General features: G+C 42.6%; 1 protein-coding gene across 3 annotated transcripts in view; it reads right to left on the reverse strand.

The window, feature by feature from the left end:
- Positions 1–5578: 5578 nt before the first annotated feature.
- Positions 5579–19918, reverse strand: part of CDK7 (cyclin dependent kinase 7) — a 52756-nt gene continuing 38416 nt past the window's right edge. For 2 of the 3 annotated variants that reach the window (XM_007538030.2, XM_060191250.1), the window contains 3 exons: positions 18918–19067; positions 6180–6327; positions 5579–5769 (listed from right to left, as the gene is read on the reverse strand). In XM_007538030.2, coding sequence (XP_007538092.1) covers positions 5741–5769; positions 6180–6327; positions 18918–19067 — 327 coding nt within the window. In that variant the 3' untranslated portion in view covers positions 5579–5740. The remainder of the gene's footprint in view (positions 5770–6179; positions 6328–18917; positions 19068–19918) is intronic. The other variant, XM_060191249.1, reaches the window with a different exon arrangement.

Genomic DNA, 19918 nt, shown 5'->3' on the forward strand with positions numbered 1-19918 from the left:
CCAGTTTTCCATATAACAATACAACCCCCACTACGTCCTTTGTCATCCTTCTTGGATCTGTATTCTCCTCACCCACCCACCCCAGTCTTTTACTTTGGTGCAGTACCCCAATTTCAGTTCAGGTTCTACTTGTGTTTTCTTTCTTTTTTTTTTTTTCCTCCTCCAGGGTTATTGCTGGGCTCGGTGCCTGCACCATGAATCCACCGCTCCTGGAGCCATTTTTTTCCCCCTTTTGTTGCCCTTGTTGTAGCTTCATTGTGGTTATTATTATTGCCCTTGTTGACGCAATTCGTTGTTGGATAGGACAGAGAGAAATGGAGAGAGGAGGGGGAGACAGAGAAGGGGAGAGAAAGATAGACACCTGCAGACCTGCTTCACCGCCTGTGAAGCAACTCCCCTGCAGGTGAGAAGCCGGGGCTCGAACCGGGATCCTTACTCCGGTCCCTGCGCTTTGCGCCACGTGCTTAACCCACTGTGCCACCGCCCGACCCCCCTACTTGTGTTTTCTTTTCTGATCTTGTTTTTCAACTTCTGCCTGAGAGTGAGATCATCCCATACTCATCCTTCTATTTCTGACTTATTTCACTTAATATGAATTTTTCAAGGTCAGATCGGCTGAAAACCGATGAAAATGGTCAAGTCACCATTTTTTACAGCCGAGTAGTATTCCATTGTGTGTGTGTGTGTGTGTGTGTGTGTGTGTATACCACAACTTGCTCAGCCACTCATCTGTTGTTGGACACCTGGGTTGCTTCCAGGTTTTGGCTATTACAAGTTGCGCTGCCAAGAACATATGTGTACGGTTCCTTACGATGTATTCCCCAGGAGAAGAATTGCAGGATCATAGGGTAGGTCCATTTCTAGCCTTCTGAGAGTTCTCCAGACTATTCTCCATAGAGGTTGGAACAATTTACATTCCCACCAGCAGTGCAGGAGGGTTCCTTTGACCCGCACACCCTCCCCAGCATTTGCTGCTGTTATCTTTTCTGATGTATGACATTCTCATAGGAATGAAGTGGTATCTCATTGTTGTCTTTATTTGCATTTCTCTGACAATCAGAGACTTGGAGCATTTTTTCATGTGTTTCTCAGCCTTTTGGATCTCTTCTGTGGTGAATATTCTGTCCATGTCCTCCCCCCATTTTTGGATGGGGTTATTTGTTGTCTTGTTGTTGAGATTTGCAAGTTCTTTATATATTCTGGTTATTAGCCCCTTGTCTGATGTATAGCATGTAAATATCTTCTCCCATTCTGTGAGGGGTCTCTTGGTTTGGGTAGTAGTTTCTTTAGCTGTGCAGAAGCTTTTTGATTTGATGTAGTCCCATAGGTTTATGCTTGTCTTAGTCTTCTTTGTAATTGGATTCCTTTCATTGAAGATGTCTTTAAAATTTATGCAGAAAAAGAGTTCTGCCAATATTTGCCTCTAAGTATCTGATCTAACATCCAAGTCCTTGATCCACTTGGAATTTACTTTTTTATTTGGTGAAATATAGTGGTTCAGTTTCATTCTTCTGCATGTTTCAACCCATTTTTTCCAACACCACTTGTTGAAGAGACTCTGCTTTCCCCATTTATTAGTCTGGGCACCTTTGTCAAAGATTTGATGTCCATAGGTGTGTGTGTGTGTGTGTGTGTGTGTGTGTGTGTGTGTGTGTGTGTGTGTGTGTGTGTGTGTGTGTTAAACAGCTATGACCTCATGTATGTGCATATTCACTGCACCTGGGCCACATTTTTATTCAGATAGAAAGACAGATAAGGAGTCACAAAGCATTAGACCTGCCTCCAGGGTCATAGCATTTCCCCATATGGTGCTGGGGCTTGAACCTGAGCTGTGGGCATCAGAAGGCAAATGCCCAAGCCCTCAGTCTTAGCTGCTCCCATTCCCACCCCCTTCCCTAAATGAGAGCATCACTCAGCTCTGGTTTATGTGGTGCTGAGGTTTGAACCTAGAACCTTAATCTCAGGCACAAAACGTCTTTTGCATAACCAGTGTGCTGTTGCATGTCATCCCCTACCCTTCCTTTTGAGTTCTACCTCAGACCTGGCAATTTCATTGTTTTATTAAGTTCATTGGGGGTAGAAAGGAGTTACTGGTTTACAGTTCAATTTTTGGTACACGGGCAGAATTTCTCATCTCGTGATAAGGGTGTGCATGCTCCCCACCTGCAGGGGGGTCACTTCACAAGTGGGAAAGTAGGTGTGCAGGTGTCTCTTTCTCTCCCCCTCTGTCTTCTCTCTCGATTTCTCAGTCCTATCCAACAATAACAAGGGCAACAAAATGGAAAATATGGCCTCCAGGAGCAGTGGATTCATGGCACTAAGCCCCAGCGATAACACTGGAAGCAAAAGAAAAATGAAAAAAAGTGTATAGTTTATCATTTACATAAAACATTTAAATCCAAAATAATGCTGACACAACTATGTGCATTCTAATAGGGAAAACACTCTTGCAAGCACTCCTTTTTGAGAAGAGTAAAATCAAAGAGGAAAAAAAAAAGCACACACAATAGGAGATCTTGCCAGAAGGCACTTAAGAGCTCAAGTCACCGAGGAACTAATTGACTGCATTGGCTACTGGATTAATAACAATGCCTGGGAGAAAAAAAGGTGTGAGTTTTTCCTCTCAATTTACTCACAAGTTAAAGGGAAAATAAACCTTTTTCATATTTAGCATTTAACATTTGTTAAATCTGGGTAGTGGGCTTGTTATATTACTACTGTTTTCAAAAGGTTGATAGCAGGGTCCAGGTGGTGGCACAGCTGGTTGAGTGTATATGTTACAAAGCACAAGGACCCAGGTTCAAGACCCCAGTCCTCAACTGCAAGGGGAAAACTTTACAAGTGGTGAAGCAGGTCTTGCAGGTGTCTCTTGATTTCTCTTACTTAAAAAAAAAAGGGGGGGTCAGGCAGTAGCACAGCGGGTTAAGCACACGTGGCACAAAGCGCAAGGGCCGGCGTAAGGATCCCAATTCGAGCCCCGGCTCCCCACCTGCAGGGGAGTCGCTTCACAGGTGGCGAAGCAGGTCTGCAGGTGTCTGTCTTTCTCTCCCCATCTGTCTTCCCATATCTCTCTGTCCTATCCAATAACAAACGGCATCAACAATAACAATAATAATAACCACAAGGAGTCTACAACAACAAGGGCAACAAAAGGAAAAAAATGGCCTCCAGGAGTGGTGGACTCATGGTGCAGGCACTGAGTGAGCCCCTGCAATAACCCTGGAGACAAAAAAAAAAAGGTTGGTAGATTATAAGATATAAAATAATTTTTTAAAATATTTATTTATTCCCTTTTGTTGCCCTTGTTGTTTTATTGTTGTAGTTATCGTTGTTGTTGATGTCGTTGTTGGATAGGACAGAGAGAAATGGAGAGAGGAGGGGAAGACAGAGAGGGGGAGAGAAAGATAGACACCTGCAGACCTGCTTCACCGCCTGTTTGATCCAGGGGCTTGAACCGGGATCCTTAGTAAAATATTCAGAGCACCATTTGGATTCATCTGGCAACAGTGATCAAACGGGGAGTAAAAGCATGCAGATCTTGTGCTTCACTTGCTCATGTTTTCCTTGTTGCTAGTTTACCATTTTTATTATTTTGTTGTTGCCAGGATTTCGTCACTCTGGCTGGTGTTTCCAGATAGAGACACAGGAAGAAAGACACCAGAGCACTGAAGTTTCACCCTAGTGTAGTGGGGACCACAAATGAACCTGGGACACACACATGTAAGCTATGTTGCCAGCCTCTCTTTCTTTTATTTTTCCCCCCTTCCAGGGTTATCGATGGAGCTCAGTACCTGCACTACGAATCTACTGCTCCTGTAGGTCTTTTTTTTCTTCTCATTTTTATTATTGTTGGATGTTATTGCTGTTGTTGTTGTTCGATAGAACAGAGAGAAATCGAGAGAGTGAGACAGAGAGGGAAGAGGAAGACATCTACAGACCTGCTTCAATGCCTGCAAAACGACCCCCCTACAGGTGGGGAGCCTGGGGCTCAAACCAGGATCCTTACACCGGTCCTTGTGCCTTGTGCCATGTGTGCTTAACCTGCTGCGCTACCGTCCAACCCCACCCAGACTCTTTTTCTAATTTTAAATATTTTTGCTAAGCAGCCAGTTGGTGGTGCACCCAGTTGAGTTGTACACATTACCATCCTTAAAGATATAGGCTCAACCCCCTAGTCCCCACCTGCAGGGAAAAAGTTTTAAGAGCAGTGAAACAGTGCTGCAAGTTTCTGTCTCTTTCCCTCTCCATCTCACCCTTCCCTCTCAATTTCTTTCTGTCTCTATTCAATAAATAATAAGATAGTAAACACTATTTTTGCAGGGGGCCAGGTAGTGACGCACCATTTTAAGCTTAACTATAAAGCATGAGGATCCTGATTCAAGCTCCCAACTCCCAACCTGGGGGGTGGGGGGGGGTTTGGTTGCTTGGTGAAGCAAGTCTGCATGTCTGCAGCTCTCTCGCTCTCTCTCTCTCCTTCTCTCCCTATCTCCCACTTCCCTCTCAATTTCTCTCTGTCCTATCCAATTAAAAAAAAAATTATTTTTTAAATGGCTTCGAGGAGTGGTCAATTTGTAGTGCAAGCACCAAGCCCCAGCAGTAACCCTGGAGGCAAAAAACAAACATATTTGCTACTAAAAATCTGTGATGCTAGTTGGGCCAGATCCTCAAAACAACTGGATCATTATTTTTACTGAAGTTCCCTTGATGCATTTCAATTTTTTGTTTATTTTTGCCTCCAGGGTTATTGCTAGGGCTTGGAGCCTGCACTATGAATCTACTGCTACTGGAGGCTTCCCCCCCCCCCTTTTGTTGCCCTTGTTGTTTATTATTGTCGTTACTGGACAGGACAGAGAGAAATGGAGTGAGGACAGGAAGACAGAGAGGGTAGAGAAAGACAGACACCTGTAGACCTGCTTCATCACTTGTGAACTGAGCTCCCTGCAGGTGGAAAGACGGGGGCTCGAACCAGGATACTTGAGCCAGTCCTTGCACTTGGCACCAATTATGCTTATCCCGCGGCGCTACCACCTGGCCCCCAAATTTTTATTTTTTTTAAAAGATTTTATTTATTAATGAGAAAGATAGGAGGAGAGAAAGACCCAGACATCACTCTGGCACATGTGCTGCTGGGGACTGAACTCCGGACATCATGGTTGAGAGTCTAGTTCCTTAGCCACTGTGCCACCTCCTGGACCACAACTTTTTGCTTATTTTAATGAGAGAGATATATGGGGGGGGGGGGGAGAGTGTGTCAGTCAGACAGACAGACACTAGAGTACTAGCAGCTCTGGCTTAAGATGGTATGGGGGCCTGAATGTGGAACATCAGAGACTCAGGCATGAACGTTCTTTTTGCATAACCTCCATGCTACCTTCCCAGACCTTTCAATTCTACATTTCAGATATGTATTGCATGAGAAAGAACACGAGACTGAGATGCTGAAGATCACTAGCACATGTGGTTCTGGGACCTCACAACCACAAGTCCTGTGCTCTTCCACTAAGACACCTCTTCATCAACAATTATACATTTCACAGAACTGAACATTTGCACTCTAATCAGAAAACTGAGAATTAAGTTTGTTTTAAAATACATTTAATAAAAATAATTCAGTTTTACATATTTTACACATGTGGTATATTTACAGATTTCATCTATAATATTTAATTTTTTTCCATTATTTGATTTTGGACTATTTTTTCCTCTTTAGTAGTAAAATACAGTCCAGTGTTCTCTGCAACTAAAATATTAGCTTCTTGGGTAATACTCCTAGAAGGAGGGGGGGAGAAGTTATTAACATGTGATCTTATGGCAAATTTAACTAATGACTAGCAATTTTAACTAATGCAATCCAATAATATTTACTTTTTTTGTTTTTATTCTTCCAACAGCACATGTTTACATGAAGCATATACTGTACCAGTAGGAATTTATGGAGCATAGATTACACACAGTTCTCAAAACTGAGTACCTATGTCTTTTTAAAACATAATATTAAGTATTATTAACTAAAGCAAATAGAATTTAAGTAACATTCTACTTTTTATAATTTAAATTTATGAAAGCAAACAGCTTGCTCAGAATCTACATTTCTTAGCTGTCCTTCATTTACTATGTATACCTTAGGTTTTTGGAGTTTTCTAAATCGCTTTCATTTCTTATAAAAATGAGAGCTTTACCTTGATCCAAGGCCTCTGTTCTTTTTCGCTTTGTTGCCACAGCTGGATTTGACTGCTCCTTTAAAATTTCCACTGGACAATTTGGTCTTGGCAGCTGACATCCAGGTGTTGGCCCTGGACGATTACTGAAATACTTTGTTTTCAATGCCTTAAAAAAAAAAAAAGTATGTGAACTTAGGTTAAGAAAAAGTATGTGAACTTAGGTTAAGAAAAATTTAAGTTGTGGGGCCAGCCGGTGACACACCTGGTCAAATACTCACATTACAGTGCACAAGTACCAAAGTTCCCTCGTCCCCATCTGCAGGGGGAAAGTTTCATGAACAGTGAAGCAATGCTGCAGGTGTCTCTTTGCCTCTTCCTCTCTATTTCCCCTACCCCTCTCAATTTCTTCCTGTCTCTATCCAATAGTAAATAAATGAACAAAAATATTTTTTAAAAGGGAAAATTTAATTGTAAAAATTGCTGAGAGTATGACAACTATGTGAGCAGCACAGAAAGTGGCACAATGGCTACAGTATTGGACTTAAAACTCTGAATGGTAGAATTCTGGAATTACAAGCATGAGATTCTAACTTTAAGTTCTAGAATCACATATGCTACAAGGCTACTCTGATTTGTTCTAATGAAATAAAATGTCTTATTTATTTATTTATTTTTTAATAATTTATTTCTTTATTGGGGAATTAATGTTTTACATTCAACAGTAAATACAATAGTTTATACATGCATAACATTCCCCAGATTCCCATTTAACAATACAACCCCACTATGTCATTCATCATCTTTCATGGACCTGTATTCTCCCCACCCATCCACCCACCCCAGAGTCTTTTACTTTGGTGTAATACTCCAATTTCATTTCAAGTTCGACTTGTGTTTTCTTTTCTAATCTTGTTTTTCAACTTCGGGCTGAAAGTGAGATCATCCCATATTCATCCTTCTGTTTCTGACTTATTTCACTCAACATGATTTTTTCAAGGTCCATCCAAGATCGGCTGAAAACGGTGAAGTCACCATTTTTTACAGCTGAGTAGTATTCCATTGTGTATATATACCACAACTTGCTCAGCCACTCATCTGTTGTTGGACACCTGGGTTGCTTCCAGGTTTTGGCTATTACAAATTGTGCTGCCAAGAACATATGTGTACAGAGATCTTTTTGGATGGATAATGTTGGGTTCCTTAGGATATATCCCCAGAAGAGGAATTGCAGGGTCATAGGTAGGTCCATTTCTAGCCTTCTGAGAGTTCTCCAGACTGTTCTCCACAGAGGTTGGACCAATTGACATTCCCACCAGCAGTGCAGGAAGGTTCCTTTGACCCCACACCCTTTCCAGCATTTCCTTTTCTGATGTATGACATTCTCACAGGAGTGAAGTGATATCTCATTGTTGTCTTGTGCATTTCTCTGACAATCAGAGACTTGGAGCATTTTTTCATGTGTTTCTCGGCCTTTTGGATCTCTTCTGTGGTGAACATTCTGTCCAAGTCCTCCCCCCATTTTTGGATGGGGTTATTTGTTGTCTTGTTGTTGAGTCTGGCAAGCTCTTTATATATGTTGGTTATTAAACTCTTATCTGATGTATGGCATGTAAAGATCTTCTCCCATTCTGTGAGGGGTCTCTTGGTTTGGGTAGTGGTTTCTTTTGCTGTATAGAAGCTTTTTAATTTGATGTATTCCCATAGGTTTATACTTGCCTTAGTCTTCCTTGTAATTGGATTCGTTTCATTGAAAATGTCTTTAAAATTTATGCGGAAAAAAGTTCTGCCAATACTTTCCTCTAAGTATCTGATAGTTTGTGGTCTAACATCCAAGTCCTTGATCCACTTGGAATTTACTTTTGTATTTGGTGAAATACAGTGATTCAGTTTCATTCTTCTGCATGTTTCAACCCATTGTTTCCAACACCATTTGTTGAAGAGACTCTGCTTTCCCCATGTAATAGTCTGGGCCCCTTTGTCAAAGATTATATGTCCATAGGTATGGGGCCTCATTTCTGGGCTCTCAATTCTATTCCACTGGTCAGTGTGTCTGTTCATGTTCCAGTACCAAGCAGTTTTGATGACAATGGCCCTGTAATACAGTTTGAAATCTGGGAGTGTGATGCCTCCGGTTCTGTTCTTTTTTCTCAAGATTGTTTTGGCAATTCTAGGTCTTTTCTGGTTCCAGATAAACATTTGTAGCATATTTTCTATTCTCCTAAAAAATGTGCTTGGGATCTTGATGGGGATAGCATTAAATTTGTAGATGGCCCTGGGTAATATATTCATTTTGATGATGTCAATTCTTCCAACCCATGAACATGGAATATCTTTCCACTTCTTTGTGTCTTTTTCAATTTCTTTGAGTAGTGACTCATAATTTTCAGTATACAAGTCTTTCACTTCTTTGGTTAGGTTTACTCCTAGATATTTTATTGTTTTTGTTGCTATAGAAAAAGGAACTGATTTTTGGATTTCAATTTCTTCTAACTTAGTGTTTGCATAGAGGAATGCCACTGACTTTTGAATGTTAATTTTATAGCCTGATATCTTACTGTATTGCCTGATGATTTCCAAAAATATCATCAGAGATATTGGTCTGTAGTTCTCTTTTTTGGTTGTGTCCCTGTCTGCTTTTGGTATCAGGGTGATGTTGGCTTCATAGAAGCTGGCAGGGAGTATTCCAGTGTGTTCAATCTTCTGGAAGACTTTTAAAAGTAGAGGTATTAGTTCTTCTTTGAAAGTTTTGTAGAATTCATTTGTAAAACCATCTGGTCCAGGACTTTTATTTTTGGGGAGATTTTTGATAACTGTTTCAATTTCATTAGCTGTGATGGGCCTGTTCATGTTATCCACTTCCTCTTTACTTAGTTTTGGAAGTTGGTAGGTATCTAGGAAATCGTCCATTTCTTCCAGGTTCTCTAGCTTGGTGGCATATAGTTGTTCATAGAAGCCTCGCATGATATGTTGAATTTCTGCAATGTCTGCTGTGATATCTCCTCTTTCATTTACTATCCGATTTATTTGGGTCTTCTCCCTTTTTTGTTTTGTGAGTCTGGCTAAAGGTTTGTCGATTTTGTTTACTCTTTCGAAGAACCAACATTTACTTTCATTGATCTTTTGTATGGTTTTCCTATTCTCAATGTTATTTATTTCTGCCCTAACTTTAGTGATTTCTGTCCTTCTGGTTGCTTTAGGATTCCTTTGTTGTTCTTCTTCTAGGTCTTTAAGATGTGCAATCAGGCTGTTTATTTGTGCCTTTTCTTGTTTCCTAATGTGTGCTTGTATAGCTATGAACTTCCCTCTTAGGACTGCTGTAGCTGTGTCCCAAATATTTTGATAGCTTGTGTCTTCATTTTCATTGAACTCTCGAAACATTTTGATTTCTTCCTTGATTTCCTCTTTGACCCAGAAGTTGTTAAGAAGTGTACTGTTGAGCTTCCACATTTTGGGACTGTTACTAATCTTTTGTTGATTGTTAAGTGTTAGTTTAATTCCACTGTGGTCTGAGAAGATGCTTGGGATGATTTCAGTGCTCTTGAATTGGCTGATGCTGTCTTTGTGGCCTAACATATGGTCTATCCTTGAGAATGATCCATGTGGATTTGAGTAAAATGTGTATTCCAGTTTCTTGGGATGAATGACTCTGAAAATGCCCAATAGTTCTAGTTTATCTATCTCTTTATTTAGCTCCCTTATGTCTTTACTGATTTTCTTCCTGGATGATCTGTCAAGTTAAGAGAGTGGGGTGTTGAAGTCCCCTACTATGATTGTGTTACTGTTAATATATTGCTGTAGCTCCTTCAGTAGAAGTTTGATGTATTTAGATGGCTTCTCATTGGGTGCATAGATATTAATAATTGTTAAGTCCTCTTGATTGACTGATCCTCTGAGCATTAAGTAGTGTCCATTCCTATCTTTTTTAATCTTATCTATTTTAAAGTCTATCATGTCAGATATGAGAATAGCTGTTCCTGCCCTTTTTTGTGGGCCATTGGCTTGTATGATAGTTTTCCATCCTTTCACTTTAAGTCTGTGTTTGTCTTGTTGAGTTAGGTGAGTTTCCTGTAGACAACATATTGTTGGGTTGTGTTTTCTGATCCATCTTCCTACTCTGTGTCTTTTAATAGGTGAATTCAGGCCATTGACATTTATTGATATCAAAGACTGAAGATATTTCAACGCCATTCTTTAAGAGTTTTAGAGTGTTTTGATATATGTCCTATTTGTGGTGGTCTGGTTGTTTATAGGAGACTTTTCAGAACTTCTTTCAGGGCAGGCTTGGTGATGGTTGCTTAAATGTCTTTTTTTTTTTTTTTTTAAATCTCTATTGCACCAAAATAAAAATACTGAGGGGAGAGAGGGGCTTTCAGGTCCTGGTGTATGTGGACTTAGGCTGGGAGTGTTTTGCAGAAACCTGAGAGAGTTTGAATGTATGAACTTACTGTAAACCACTAATCCCAATTTTTTTAAAAATATTTATTTTATTTATTTATTCCCTTTTGTTGCCCTTGTTGTTTTATTGTTGTAGTTATTATTATTGTTGTTGTTCTTGTTGTTTTTGTTGGATATGACAGAGAGAAATGGAGAGAGGATGGGAAGACAGAGAGGAGGAGAGAAAAATGGACACCTGCAGACCTGCTTCACCGCCTGTGAAGCGACTCCCCTGCAGGTGGGGAGCTGGGGTTCGAACCGGGATCCTTATGCCGGTCCTTGTGCTTTGCGCCACCTGCGCTTAACCCGCTGCGCTACAGCCCGACTCCCACTAATCCCAATTTTTTAAAAAAAATGTGGATTACCTCTACCCACAAAAAAGTTATTCTCAATTATTTGGACATGCAAAGTACTACAATGAAACAAGAAATAACCTATCTTGGTAATCTCATTACAGTAATAAAACAACACTATCTTCTAAATGTTTCCAATTAAATAGGTAACAATGGCCAATAGCTCAGCTGATAGAATACATAACTTGCATGCATAAAGATCTCAGCTGAATCCCAGTGTTCCATATACCAGAATGGTGACTCACACTAACTCTCTGTGAAACTCTATCTCATATGAAATAAAGAAAATGAATCTTTAAAAGTAAATAAATAGGGAGTTGGGCAGTAGCGCAGCAGGTTAAGTGCAGGTGGAGCAAAGCACAAGGACCAGCCTAAGGATCCCAGTTCGAGCCCCTGGCTCCCCACCTGCAAGAGAGATGCTTCACAAGCGGTGAAACAGGTCTGCAGGTGTCTATCTTTCTCTCCTCCTCTATTTCTATCCAACATCAACAACAATAATAACTACAACAATAAAACAACAAAGGCAACAAAAGGGGATAAATAAGTATTTAAAATAAATAAATAGGGAGTTGGGCGGTAGCACAGTGCGTTAAGCGCACATGGTGCAAAGCACAAAGACCGGCGGAAGGATCCCAGTTGAGCCTCCGGCTTCCCACCTGCAGGGGAGTCATTTCACAGGCGGTGAAGCAGGTCTGCAGATGTCTTTCTCTCCCCGTCTTCCCCCTCTTCTCTCCTCTCTTCCCTTTTGTTACCCTTGTTGTTTTATTGTTGCAGTTTTGTTTTTTGTTTTTTAATTTTTTTCCCCCTCCAGGGTTATTACTGGGCTCAGTGCCTGCACCATGAATCCACTGCTCCTGGAGGCCATTCCCCCCCTCCCCTTTTTGTTGCCCTTGTTGTTGTAGCCTCGTTGTGGTTATTATTTTTGTCATTGTTGATGTTGTTTGTTGTTGGATAGGACAGAGAGAAATGGAGAGAGGAGGGGAAGACAGAGGGGGAGAGAAAGATAGACACCTGCAGACGTGCTTCACCGCCTGTAAAGCGACTCCCCTGCAGGTGGGGAGCTGGGGGCTCGAACCGGGATCCTTACTCCGGTCCCTGCGCTTTGCGCCACATGTGCTTAACCCACTGCGCCACCGCCTGACCCCCTGTTGCAGTTATTCTTGTTGTTGTTATTGATGTTGTCCTTGTTGGATAGGACAGAGAGAAATGGAGAGAAGGAAAGACAGAAAGGGGGAGAGAAAGACAGACACCTGCAGACCTGCTTTATCGCTTGTGAAATGACTCCCCTGACATCATTCTGGTACATGTGAGCTCAGGACCTCATACTTGAGAGTTCAATGCTTTATCCACTGTGCCACCTCCTGGACCACTAAACAAAGCTTTTTTAAAAAAGCACATAGGTTGGAAACAATGACCTAGTAATCATGGGCAGCGTGAAAGTGGGGATACAGACCTTTGGTGGTGGATGTGGTGAGAAACTATACATCATATTCTTACAATCTTGTAACCTACTACTAATAACAAGCAAAAACTTGTAATCCACCAAAGACTGATTTAAATTTACTTTTTAAATTTAAATTTGCTCAGTTATTCATATTTACAACCAGTCCAATCCAATATATATTTTTTTGCCTCCAGGGTTATCTCTGGGGCTTAGTGCCTGCACTACGAATCCACGGCCGTTGTTTTCCTATTGTTGTTATTGCTGTTATTATTGTTGTTGCTGCTGTTGTTGGATAGGGCAGAGAAAGGAAGGGAAGACAGAGGGGAAGAGAAAGCTAGACATTTGCAGACCTGCTTCACCACTTATGAAGCAATCCCCCTGCAGGTGGGGAGTTGGGGGATCAAACTGGGATCCTTGCATGATTGGGTTCTTTTGCTCTGCACTTATGTGTGCTTAACCCGCCGTGGTACCACCTGGCCCCCCCCAATGTTCTAGATTACATTTTCCTGCTCTCTTACTATTGCGTGGCTCTGAAACCTTGTGTATGTTCAACTTCACTACTGAACTTGGCTAACTTTCAATTTTCTATTTCAGATAGAGACAGAAACAAAGAGCAATATAGAAACAATATAGCAGGGCCAGGCAATGGCACAGCTAGTTAATGGCACACCTGGTTAAGCACTCACACTACAGTGTCCATGGACCTGGGTTCAAGCCTCTGGTCCCCACCTGCAGGGGGAGAACTTCACAAGTGGTGAAGCAGGGCTGTAGGTGTCTATCTCCCCTTTCCTCTCCATTTCTGGTTGCCTATGTCTAATAAATGAATAAAGTATGAAAAAATTAAATAAAATAGGGGCTGCATGGCGGTGCACCTGGTTGAGCACCTGTTACAATGTGCAAAGACCTGGGTTAGAGCCCCTAGTCCCCACCTGTAGGGGGAACGCTTTGCAAATGGTGAAGCAGTATTGCAGCTGTCTCTCTGTTCCTCCCTTCCCTCTCAAGTTCCGGCTGTCTCTATCCAATAAATAAATATATAGATAATAAAAAATTAAAGTCAAATAAAAGAAACAATATAGCACCAGAGCTTCTTAGTACTGTGCTACTACCATGTGGTACTGGTGCTCAAACAGGGGCCACTTTCATGGCAAGTCAAGTGCTCATGTGCTTTACCTTCTGAGCTAGCCTCTAGCCTCAACATGGGATTTTTAAAAATTTGGTTCAAATTGCAATAAAAATATACTTTTTTTTTCTAAATGACAATTCTCAATTTAACTTTCAGAGTGCTGTTCAACATTTATAATAATTTATGGCATTTCCTTAGACAATCCACACTATATCCTTGATATACTCTGCATTTTTCCTTTTTTGTATAGGACAGAGAGAAATTGAGAGGGGAGTGGGAGATAGGGAGAGAGAAAGATGACACTTGCAAACTTGCTTTGCCACTTGTGAAGCATTCCCTCTGCAGGTGGGGAGTCAGACAGGCTTAAACCCAGATCCTTGTGCATAGTCCTGTGTGTGTCTAACCAGGTGCGCCACCACCCAGACCCTCCACTTGTGACACTTCAATTTAGTTTCTTCCTCTGTAAGAGTAAATGCATCACACTACACTGTTTTCATCATTAGCCTGGCCCAAATTTAAATATCTGTGACTCTACCCATTTTTGTTTTCAAAATAAAGCATTTCTCAGATCTGCTAAGTTCTTTAATAGTGTTAAGTGTTAAGAGGGAGAGAGAAAGGATTCTCTGCACTACCACTGGTCTCTTCTATCAGGAACATCATCATGAGTCCTCTCTTGGGCCCTGTAAAGACCTTGCCCTCACCACAGAGCAGCTGGATAGGGACTGCTCCAGTCTCTGAAGGAAGGCTAGGGTATCCTGTCCTGCTACTCGAGGAAGACTGATCCTGAAATGAGTGCAGCCTGCAATGTTCCCAGCTGTGATCATGAGCTGTGAACTCAAACCAATAGGGACTTAGAGGTAACACAGACTCTGGTGCTAAATATAAATATATATGGGTCCTGGATCGGGTAGATGGAGGTAGTTAATTTTACCCACAGAATTAATTTCAACGAGAGCTACTCTCTGCCCTAATCCAACTTTCTTTTTTTTTTTTTAATATTTATTTATCTCCCCTTTTGTTGCCCTTTTTTTGTTGTTGTTGTTTTAGTTAATGTTGTTGTTATTGGTGTTGTAATTGTTAGATAGGACAGAGAGAAATGGAGAGAGGAGGGGAAGACAGGGGGGAAAGACACTTGCAGACCCGCTTCACTGCCTGTGAAGTGACTCCCCTGCAGGTGAGGAGCTGGGGGCTCAAACAAGGATCCTTACGCTGGTCCTTGCGCTTTACACATGCACTTAACCCACTGCACTACCACCCAACTCACCTAATCCAACTTTCTAGCCCTAACATTTATAAACTCTCCTAATCCAACTTTCTAGCCCTTTTCTCTACTCTGACACCGTTTTTCTCAATGTTTTTTTAAACAGCTTTTTAATTTTTTAATTATTTTTTCTTTATTGGATAGAGACAGCCAGAAATCAAGAGGGAAGGGGGTAACAGAGAGGGAGGGAGAGAGAGAGAGAGAGAGAGAGAGAGAGAGAGAGAGAGAGACACCTGCAGCCCTGCTTCACCACTCATAAAGCTTTCCCCCTGCAGATGGGGACCGGGGGCTCGAACCTGGGTCCTTGCGCATTGTAATACATGCGCTCAACCAGGTGCGCCACCACTCGGCCCCCTCAGACAATGTTTTTTTTTTTTTTTTAATATTTATTACCTTTTGTTGCCCTTGTTTTATTGTTGTAGTTATTATTGTTGTCATTGATGTCGTCGTTGTTGGATAGGACAGAGAAAAATGGAGAGAGGAAGGGAAGACAGAGAGGGGGAGAGAAAGATAAGACACCTGCAGACCTGCTTCACTGCCTGTGAAGCAATGCCCCTGCAGGTGGGGAGCCTGGGGCTTGAACTGGGATCCTATGTTGGTCCTTGCCCTTTGCGCCACCTGGTTTAACCCACTGCGCTACCGCCCGACTCCCTCAGACAATGTTTTTATCCAACTTCATCCTAGCTATCAAGCTCAAGCAAAAACTACTATAGAAATGGGCCCGAGGAAAAATAAACTGAGCTTTCTGCTATCCTAAAACCCCTAGTCTCATCTGTTCTCTTCCGACTTTTTGGTTCCTGTTCATTAACCACGCTGGTACATGTGCTGCCAGGGACTGAACTCAAGACCCCAGGTTTGAGAATCCACTGCACTACCTCCTGGACCACAAAAGAGTATTTCTTGTACAGTTACTTATACCATTTCTTCCACTTTCTGCTGGTGACAGTGACCAGCATGCAATTCTGGATTGCATTTTATGGGAAAGTAAACACAACTTTGGCATTAGGCTAGGCCTGAGATTTAAATTAATAGAGAACAGCAGCTGGTCAAACAGCTCGACTGGAAGACCATCAGACGTTTATGCCTAAATTTTCTGGTTTTTTCCTTGTAGCAGAACACTACAGCTCTGGCTTATGGTGTTACTGGGGACTGAACCTAGGAATTTCAATGTCTTGGGCTTGACAGTCCTTCTGCATAGCCATTAATACTGTCTTTTCAGTTTTTAAAGGCTGACAGAGGTGGTGGAGTGTCGTATGCTTTACATTGGTTTGTCCTAGCCCTCCCCCCCGCCAAGAGAATTGGATCAGTCCTGTTAATTTCGCGGGCCTGGTTGGCCCCGCCCGAAGGAACCCCGAGAGAGGGTTCCTGAGTGACAGAGTTCCTGAGTTCGAGAGTTGCAGAGTTACAGAGTAAGAGAGAGTTCCACAGTGGAAGAGTTTCAGAGGGTTCCCCAGTACCAGAGTTCCAGAGTTGGAGAGTTCCCGAGTTACAAAGTAAGAGGGAGTGCTTGTGCCGCCGCAAAGAGACAGCAGAGTTCTGTTTGGTGATTAGTTTGTCTTAGTTTATGAATCGTTGTTCCTGAATAAAGAAATACAGCTTCCCTGCCCAGCCGTTGTCTCCGTGTCTCTGTTACCCGCCCGTGAAGCAAGCCAGCCCGGCAAGAGCCTCCGAAAATTTTAACAACAAATGGCGCCCACGTGGACCTGACCTGCGCATCTCTCAGATAAGTAAAGACAATTTGGCTACCTATGCACGATGGCCTTCTCTTCTGCTTGTGAAGAGATCTCCAAAGGCCTCTGCTCTTTCTTCACGAGACTGTTTTGCTGTTTCTGGAACATTTATCTCTGGACCACTCTGTGGTTCCCACTCGCTTGGGCGAACTCAAAACAGCCAGAAGAGTCGGGAAGTGCCAGCGGGAGGGAGGCGAGGCACGGAGCTGCTGTTTCCACCTGGTGGAACAGCCAGCCAGCCGGCTGCGCCCAGACAACCCCGCGCACTGCGCCCGCAGCCCCGCAGCCCCGCAGCCCGCAGGAGGCCTACGCCAGCACACAAAAGCCCCAGGAGCCCAATGCCAACATGCTGGAGCCCTATGCCACCACACAGGAGCCCAATGCCTCCACGCTAGAGCCCGAGGCCAACACGCAGGAGCCCGAGGCCAGCCCACAGGAGCCGGCTCTCCACCGCGTGGCGCAGGGCACTGGACGCGTGATCCCTTCATGCTGCTCGGCCACTGTGAACAGGGCAGCAGACATGGCAGGGCCATGGGGCAGGGCCGCGGCGGCCTATCATGGCCGCCACCCCTGGGCACCTAGGCCCACGCCTTCTGCAAAACTGGCCTGCCTGCCCTCTTTCTATGAATTCTGGAACCATCCCGGGCCTCCCGGACCCCCGGGCTCCCCGCCGAAACTGGGCACACGAGATCGCCAGCTGCCGGTCTGGTCTGAAGACAGACAAGCTGGAGTACGCAGAGATTCGTGCAGAGATCGCAACCTGCAATTCCTAGGAGTGAAGCTGCGCGGGAAGCCACCTCCGGATGGTGAACCCCCCCCCCCCAACAACTAAGACAGTATAGATTTAAATTTGTGTTTAAAATGACATGTCTTCGTAACAAAGGTTTCTCTCCTTGTGTATTAATGACCATGTTTATGTGTATGTTTAAAGTTTGGTAAACAGTAGCTTTAAGGCTAAATTCTTAACTAGTCAAAGTTAAATGAAAAAGGTTTTCAATGTAATTCTCATAAAGATAAAATTAACTTACATTTAAAGTCTGAGGTAAAAATTAGTTAACAATCAATATATTTTAACTAAGTTGGTCTAAACAAAAGGTTAAATAGACTTGTTGATATGTAAAACACTACCTTCTCTATTAGAAATGGTAGATCGCACAATGGCTATGCTAATTATTCTCATGCCTGAGGTTTCCTCTCCGGCCCACACCTAGGGTGTGTCTCCATCTTGAATGGGTGTAACAAAAGGTTAAAAGACGTTGTTGATATGTAAAAGTCTCAAATTCCTTCTCTATTAGAAACGTTGGATCGTGCAGTAGATATGCTAATAACAAGTTTTGTTTCATAGTAAGTAAGTTGCAGCCAGTTGCCTGTGGGACTCTAGGCCGTTCCCCGCCCCCATGCAAATGCCTGTCGAGGCAAGTAGCCCCCCAGAGGCAAGAAATGTTTTTTTTTTCAGATATGGCCCCCTCAGGCCTTCCCTTGGCAACATGCTGGTTTTGGTTATATATGTTTCTGTTCACCCCACACCCTTGATACTATAATCATTTAGTTAAAAAGAAAAGGGGGAACTGTCGTATGCTTTACATTGGTTTGTCCTAGCCCTCCCCCCGCCAAGAGAATTGGATCAGTCCTGTTAATTTCGCGGGCCTGGTTGGCCCCGCCCGAAGGAACCCCGAGAGAGGGTTCCTGAGTGACAGAGTTCCTGAGTTCGAGAGTTGCAGAGTTACAGAGTAAGAGAGAGTTCCACAGTGGAAGAGTTTCAGAGGGTTCCCCAGTACCAGAGTTCCAGAGTTCCAGAGTTGGAGAGTTCCCGAGTTACAGAGTAAGAGAGAGTGCTTGTGCCGCCGCAAAGAGACAGCAGAGTTCTGTCTGGTGATTAGTTTGTCTTAGTTTATGAATCATTGTTCCTGAATAAAGAAATACAGCTTCCCTGCCCAGCCATTGTCTCCGCGTCTCTGTTACCCGCCCATGAAGCAAGCCAGCCCGGCAAGAGCCTTCCGAAAATTTTAACAACAGTGGAGATAGCATAACAATTATGCAAATACTTTCATGTCTCAGACTCTGAGGTCTCATGTTCCATTCCCCATAGCCATTAGTGCAATCTTTCCAGCAAAAAGTTTTCACAGTATTTAAAGCCTGTTAGTGGTGGAGGAAACAGCATAATGGTTATGCAAACACTTTCATGCCTGAGACTCAGGTCCCAGGTTCAATTCCCCCATACCACCATAAACCAGAGTTTAGCAGTGCTCTGGTTAAAATAATGATAATAATGCTAACAACAACAGTAATATAAAGAAAGAAATCATGTTAAAATTTTATGAAATATTTTTATCTTACTCAGTATATTTTTATCTTACTCAGTGCTCCAATTATCCTCACCCACCCTAATATATGAAAAACATGTAAAATACCTGTGTGGCTGTAATTCGAGTGCAGGGATTAAATAAGAATAAGCCTTGTATAAGCTCCAGCAAATCATCTCCTGCTGCACTGAAGATGTGTTGTAGTGGGATTCCAGGGAAACTCTTAAATGTCACGAAATCTGGAAGACTACACATATCCTGGAAAAATATTTTTATAATTTGAACTTAAGTAAAATATTGAAAGACATGTGGATGTCAAATGAAAACACACACAAACACACACACACATACACACACCATATGGATATGAAATAGATAATCCCATGAACTAATGGACAGACACAGTTTCAGAACACAAGCTAAGCATACAAAAATCACCTGCACTTCTGCATAATAGCAATGAATATTGCAAGTAGATAAACTTTTTAAAAATGCCCTTTATTTATTATTGGATACAAACACAAATTGAAGTGGGGGTGGGAAAGAGAGACAGATACCTATAACTCTACTTGTGAATCTTTCCCCATGCAGGTGGGAACCAGGAGATTTGAACCTCGGTCTTTATGCATTGTAATTTGTACATTTAGCCAGGTGTATCACCACCTGGCCCCTAAAATGCCATTTAAAATCACTCAAGAGAGGTCCAGTCAGTAAAGAACTAAACTCTCAAGCACGAAGTTCTGAATTTGATCCCTGATAACACATGTGCCAGCATGATGCCAAGCTCTCATTATACATACACACACACACACTTTATTCTATTTTTTTATTTTGTTTTATTTTATTTGCCTCCAGGGTTATCACTGAGGCTCAGTGCCTGCACCGAGAATCCACTGCTCCTGGAGGCTATTAGACTTCCTCCATGAGTCTTAAGAACTACCTCCAGGGAGTCAGGCAGTATCGCAGCAGGTTAAGTGCACATGGCGCAAGGACCAGCATAAGGATCCCGGTTCGAACCCTCAGCTCCCCACTTTCAGGGGAGTCGCTTCATGGGCGGTGAAGCAGGTCTGCAGGTGTCTATCTTTTTCTCCCCCTCTGTCTTCCCCTCC

The sequence above is a fragment of the Erinaceus europaeus genome, chromosome 5, assembly GCF_950295315.1.
Source record: "Erinaceus europaeus chromosome 5, mEriEur2.1, whole genome shotgun sequence".
Classification (NCBI taxonomy): Eukaryota; Metazoa; Chordata; class Mammalia; order Eulipotyphla; family Erinaceidae; genus Erinaceus; species Erinaceus europaeus.